The sequence below is a fragment of the Medicago truncatula genome, chromosome 3 (genome assembly GCF_003473485.1).
Source record: "Medicago truncatula cultivar Jemalong A17 chromosome 3, MtrunA17r5.0-ANR, whole genome shotgun sequence".
Classification (NCBI taxonomy): Eukaryota; Viridiplantae; Streptophyta; class Magnoliopsida; order Fabales; family Fabaceae; genus Medicago; species Medicago truncatula.
The window spans coordinates 2,592,147-2,598,908 of NC_053044.1; the positions used below are offsets into that span (position 1 = coordinate 2,592,147).

Genomic DNA, 6,762 nt, shown 5'->3' on the forward strand with positions numbered 1-6,762 from the left:
CTATGAATTTACAAAGACAAACATATTTTAAGTTAAAACATAAAACTTTACTTATTTTGAGTAAACAGGTTCTTTCTTTGAATGCGTCGAGCGTTGTCGCTATATTCCATGAATTTATCAAAGTTAAAAAAATATTCTCAAATGTAGCTTTTGTTAGTTAGATTGGTCCTCAGATTTGTCTTTTATTAGTTAGTTTGATTCTCAAATGTATCTTCTATTAGTCAGTTTGATCCAAAAAATTACTAACAGAAGATATACTCAATGATGATTATGCATTTTCGATACATTTAAAGACTATAGTGAAACTGTCTTGCACATTTAGAGACCGAAATCACTTTATTCAAAAAATGAAATCAAATAAAAAAGAATCAACAATCAGTGTCAAATTAATAATACAAAGTAATCCAAAGTAATCTTAGAAGAGGAAGCTTTTGCATCATATGGCTGCTGTCATATATTAGACCTAAAAGGTGCACCTGATGCAGGAATCCATCTATCTCCTTGAAGAAAAGCCTTGACTGAAAACTTACTAGCTTGTTTACTAGAAATATTTTTCAAACCCTTCCACTTCACTCTATTCTTTGTTACAGAACCTGGTCCAACATTCTGAAATTCTGCATAAAAAATTGTATCTGGTGCTGAGTTTCCTACCCAAGGTAACCAACCATTTGGATTAATAAAACCATCCATTCTTGTTCTCATGTAAACTGTGGTTGAGTAATTCTTCCATGGTCTTCCAAGATATACTTTAACATTACTCAAGTTTCCATAAGGTGAAATGTTACAATATTGAATTGAGATACCTGTTATTAGAGATAAAGTTAGTTAACCCTTAGTTAGGTCAAATGTTTTTGTTATCTTCTTCATTTATAAATAGAGCGCAATGCAACACGATTAACAACCATTTTAAATGTCATTCACCACATTTTGTATTCAAACATATACTTGCAAGTCGTGGTTACTTTCTAAATCGTGGTTAATAGTGTTCAACAGATGATTAACAAGTTGCGACTTGCGAGACCTTGTTATATTCATTAATCACCGAACATAATTGACCACATATTTGAACGGCGTAAACCATCTAATTTGTTATCGTATTTTGAGGACAAATTTGTGTTCACCACATAGGTAACTTTGTTAGGTCAAATGTTTTTGTAATCTTCCAACGATTTTAATGCCATTCACCACATTTTGTTTTCAAATATATATTTTCAAGTCGTGGTTAATGACGTTAAAAATTGTGTTCAGCGGATGATTAACAAGTTGCGACTTGCAAGACCTTGTTATATTCATTAATCATTAACCGAACATAATTAACCACATATTTAAACTGCGTAAACCATCTAGTTTGTTATCGCATTTTGATGACAAATTTGTTTGTCAAAATATCATTCCTCCTATCAATAAAATGAAATATTTTAGTAATACCTGTGTTCATGTTAGGGTCAGTTTTTCCTTGTGCTGTGATAGTGATCTGTTGTCCATGCATAGGTAACTTAGGCATAATGTTGCAGTTTTGAATCACAACAGCTGAATTTCCAAAAATGAAATCAACTGTTCCATAAATGTTGCATTCTCTATAAAATTGGCGATTGGAATGAGCATAAAGAGTGTCTTGATATGCATCAATGTGACACTTATAATAAACCGCTTGATCAGCACTTGTCATTAGTGCTACTGCTTGGTGCTTTTGTGGACCTGCTGTATTGCGAAAACCCATGTCTCTTGCTATGAAATTCCTTCCAAACACAGCTATTTGCACCCCAAAGAAAACAAAAATGAAAAGATTCCCAAGTTATTCAAAACTGTTGTTTCCATAAGATCTCTAAAATAGTCTCAAAAGCACTTATACCAATAGATATTCTCCAAGCCGGGTCTTACTACCCAGTGTCTCCGGTCACTGATTAATGACTCCTCAAATAGAAATTTTATCTTGAATAGTAATAATTACACTAACTTTTTATAAAAAACTTATCTGTTTTAGTTGCTTAATCACTGCTCCTAGACAATCCAATTAGACGTAAAAACTAAAACAAGATCCAAAAATAAAATTTTCTATGATTCACGTACTAAAACTAATCTTTTCTAGGGCAAGTAAAAGTAAAAAGGCAAATTTACATTTTTAATCCCTTAACTTAATTTTAAGTAACGATTTGGTCCTTTATCTTTTTTTCATTTCAATTTTGTCCTTTTGGTCTATTTGCATATGAATTTTCAAGCTTTAAATCTAGATGAAAGGTCATAGATTTGAAGATTGAGAGACCTTAAGAAAATACAAACATGAATTTTAAGCTTGAAATCCATATGCAAATGGCCGAAAAGAACAAAATTGAAATGAAAAAAAAAAGATAAAGGCTCTGTTTGGTAAAAATAGCGGATAGCTGATAAGCTAGCTGATAGCTTTTAGCTGATAAGCTAGCTGATAGCTTATAGCTGATAAGCTAACTGAAGTGTTTGGTAAAAATAGCGGTTCAACTAGCTGATAAATGTAAAATGACATAAAGAAAATACTTTAAATTTATTAATTTAATATATCCTATGTATTATAAATTAAATTAAATTTTATTCACTGAAATTTTATCTTATATTTATTATCATTTAAGTGTTTCCACTTTATAAAAAAAATAACATTTACCTCAAAAACAAAAAAAAAGGTAGCACTAATAGAGTAATACTAATAACAGAGAATAAAGAAAATAACACTTACCTCAAAAAAAAAAAAAGGAACATTAATAGAATAATAGTATTTTGTTTCGTAAAAAAAAAAACGAAGGTATATATTTTTTCAAAAAAAAAAAAAAAAAAAGGCCAGCTGATATATATACAAAAATTGGAATAAAGGGATAGTAGTCTTTATTACGTAGCTTATTATAAAAATTATAATGGATAAAAATACAATTTAAATGAAATAATAAGGATAAAATTGGAAGAAAAAGTGAGAAGCTATAAGCTATAAGCTCAAACGCTACTTGGAATAGCTTCTGAAAAATAGCTTATAAGCTCGTGAAATAAGCTATAAGCTCATGGTGAAAAAGTGTTACCAAACAGAGCTTTTTTTGTCAAACGAACTTATAAGCTATAAACTAAAAGCTAAAAGCTCTTTTTTAGGGTTAACCAAACAGACCCAAAATATCAAATTATTACATGAAATTAAGTTAAGGGACTAGAGTCTAATTTTGCAAAGTAAAAACAAAGATATTTAATCACAAATAGAGTTACATACCAAATGTTGCAGTTGAAAATGTTGGTGTACCATCCACAACATTAAGCTTGCCAGATACAATTGAAGAAGTCATACCATCACCAATAATCATCACATTCCATTTAGTCTTTTCAACTCTCACATTTTCATAGTAAATCCCTTTCTTCACATAGATCAAAGTCCTCTTTTTACTCTTATTAGGAACATGTTTAAGTGCATCAGATATAGTTTTATATTTTCCACTACCATCTTTAGCAACAACAATATCAGCTTTTGATCTTAAATCCTTTGTACTAAGTAGCTTCCTATCTTTTGAATGAAACCATTTTGGTGTTTCATTTTCATAAGGTAAACTCATTAAACGCCTCAAATTGAGAGTGTTTATAGCCTTGTTAATATATGTTATGATGGCAAGACTATTGCTTGTGTACTCTGTAGAGTTTTTGAGGTAGCTTGTTACACTTGTCTTGAGTTGTTCTTTTGTATCCTCAAAGCCTTCAATGCAAGTTTGTTGGTACGTACCTATTAATGGAGTTATATATGTTGTTGTAAGCAGTGTGATAAACAACTTAATTAAGTGCTTACTGTAAATAATTCTACAACGAAAGATAAAATAAAGTCGGACTATAATCATATATAAAATAAATTGTTTTCATAAGCTATACTAGAGAGCTAATTATAATAATGGTTAAAAACGACTTATTAACATATCATCGGAGTTGGATCAAGCATAAGTTGTATGACATAACAAATTGATGATTTACATTGCCTCGTGCACATCAATATAACTCCCATTTTAAATGATTTATGTATGTTTTTTCTTAAAGTAAAAAAATAAAAACAAACGTAAAGTATTTTTATTTTAAATAATTTCGTGGTGCTCGTAAGTTTTTATCTTTTTCACATGGACAAAACAACATTGCTCAATTAGTTATATTGTTATTTATTCAATTTCAATGGAAAAAGTGTTATATATAACATAATATCATGATTTGAAAATAATTATCAATTTTGAATAGACGTTTTTCTAAATAAATTTGTTCTTAATAATTTTAGAACACTTTTTTTTTGAAAGAATTTAAATTTTAAAACATATGACATGGATGTTAAATCTAAAATATAGATAAGTTCATATCATATAGAAATTGTGAAATTGAAACAACTTAATTAAACTAAAAAACATTATATACAATAAAGTAGAATGGTGTCTGACATTTCTCTATTTCATATTATTTTGACAAAAAATTATTCCACTCAAGAATTAATCAAACTCATTTTTTTATGAATAAATCGTCTTTTGGGTGGTGCTCATTGACCACTTAACCAATTACTTGATTCATATTATTGTTTTTCCTGTTTCTTTTATAAAAATGATAAATTTTAATACATATAAATAATCAATATATTTTATAGTATTACCTTAAAAAAAATTAATTCATTTTTGTAAAATAATTTTGAAAACGAAACTGGTAAAATTTGTGAGTTTGGCAACTATACAAGATTTGAAACCATTTGTGGCATTTTTATTTATCCATTTCCATGTTCCTCCAATAAAAAAAATTACACCCATCAAAACAAGTAAAAATAACAAAACAGTAGGCTTAAATCACTAATATAAGGACAAAAAACAAAACAAAAATATATTAAAAGAACTAAAAACTCATTTTGAACCAAATTAATATTAGAAAGAAAAATATTTTAACAATTTGTTATTTGTTCAAATTACCTGCAGCACTTAACCATGTTTGAAGATCATCAAAAACTTGATGAAGTGAAGAATTTTCCCTTGAAGCAGTCAATGTGTTATTCAAATGATCAATAGCAAGATCCAAAAGAACCCTACAATTTTTCAAAGCTTCATTGGTTCTACTATTTTCTATCAACTTTTTGAAAACACCATGTTCATTGAAATACTCAACAGCTTTAGACACATGAGTTAATGCTACATTGATTGATAACTTAAACAACTCCTCAGGTTGAACCTCTTTTCCTGAGCCAACAATAGAACTAAGACTGTTATAACATGAATCTTTGTACAATGTAACATCACAAACAGCTTTCATAGAATTAGTCACTGAATTTTGAGATGCATTATTGTTGTTATCATCATCATTTTTTGAGTTAACAACTCCTAATACAGCTGCAATTACAACACCAATGAAGATTATTGAAGATAAGCTTATGATTGTGATTCTCTTTCGGGTTTTTCTTTTTGCTTCTAACATCATTTGATCATGTTCATCAACTTTTCCATAGGATTTGAAGAAAGACATGTTCAATGTTTACAAGGTTTAAGGTTTGTGCTATACAATTTGTGTTTTCAATTGGCTTTAATTATTTATATAGAAAGGACTTATGAGTAATATTTTTTTTTTGGAGGGATTGCGAAAGTTAGTAACACATTCATTTGTCAACGATTATTATACATATTAAATCAATATACGTGTATATATGTAAGGAAGATTTCATTGGTAGCACGCGTCATCTATTTGACGTGCTAGGCACTTCTATAATCCATATTGTATTTTTTGCATAAATTTGAATGAAGTGCCTAACATGTATTGTGTTGCATAACAAATTTATTAATCTTAAATAATTTTTTTTATCCTTGGACATTTTTTTGCTATTAGACTTAAATAATTTTTTATCCTTGCACATTTTTTCCCATAATTCATTCCACTTTAAGTAATTATATATATTTAATGCACGTCGACATAAAATGTGGATACCTCTCTAAATCACATTGTTAGAGTTTAACTCATACAAGATCCAACCTCTCTTGGTATAAACATTTTCGCATTAGCCCTTTTTCTATAAAAAGAAATCTAATGGTCATTGTATACCTTTTTTTTTTCTTTCTCAGCTTAGTCTTTGTTTTTTTGTGTTAGTCCTTGTGTTGGTCCAATTTTATATAAGGAGTTGCATATCTTGTAAGGGCATGATTTTAAACATTGAAGTCTGTTCTGATCCTAATAAGCCCTCGAGACCCAACTCTTATATACTTTTCCTTAACAAATAAAATATTTAGTTAATTTTGGTATGGTTGAGACTTAAGTGAAAGAAATGAATTTCAAATCACTAGACTATTTAACAAGAAAAATAAATATACGATGAAGTGTTATGGAGTATCGTAAAAATTGAATAAACGATACTAATTTTTTCTCGGTTTTATTAATTATAAAAGACCAGCAAAAATTAAACTTTATAATTTCAAAATACAAAGTTTAAACTTGATCAGAAAAAATCCAAAATAATGACATGCGGTGTTGATCATTTGTTCGTTTGATGCGGTTATTAGGAAAAATTTGGTTTTTGTTTTCACTTTGGCTCGGGTTTGTTACACAGTTAGTCTAGGCACTTTATCAGATCACTTTGACATTTTATTTGTACGGCTGGTTTCTCTTTTAACGTTTGGAGAAATATTCATATTATTTGGCTAAGTTCTGTGTGGATTGTATGAAAAAAAAAACGAATTTTTTAGCACAGAGGATAACATACAAATTTTACGTGATAAAGTTAAATTTCAATCGTGTTGATGGTTGAAAATGATATATCCTATG

The 6,762-nt window shown here is 28.7% G+C and overlaps 1 protein-coding gene across 1 annotated transcript; it reads right to left on the minus strand.

Annotated features, from left to right (window-relative positions):
• Positions 1-239: 239 nt before the first annotated feature.
• Positions 240-5,526, minus strand: LOC11419442 (putative pectinesterase/pectinesterase inhibitor 24). Its single transcript, XM_003598315.4, has 4 exons — positions 4,929-5,526; positions 3,224-3,724; positions 1,429-1,752; positions 240-803 (listed from the first exon to the last, which is right to left on the minus strand). Exons 1-4 carry the CDS (start codon positions 5,473-5,475, stop codon positions 451-453), a joined length of 1,725 nt encoding a protein of 574 aa, XP_003598363.1. The 5' UTR covers positions 5,476-5,526; the 3' UTR covers positions 240-450.
• Between the last annotated feature and the right edge of the window lie 1,236 nt (positions 5,527-6,762).

What these genes read in the sequence shown, in the direction of transcription:
- LOC11419442 (XM_003598315.4), bottom strand. Translation starts at nt 5,475, where the DNA reads ATGTCTTTCTTCAAATCCTATGGAAAAGTTGATGAACATGATCAAATG. An exon ending in AACATGGTTAAGTGCTGCAG is followed by an intron (nt 3,725 to 4,928) that starts GTAATTTGAACA and finishes CTCCATTAATAG; the next exon opens with GTACGTACCAACAAACTTGC. An exon ending in ATTTTCAACTGCAACATTTG is followed by an intron (nt 1,753 to 3,223) that starts GTATGTAACTCT and finishes GGGTGCAAATAG; the next exon opens with CTGTGTTTGGAAGGAATTTC.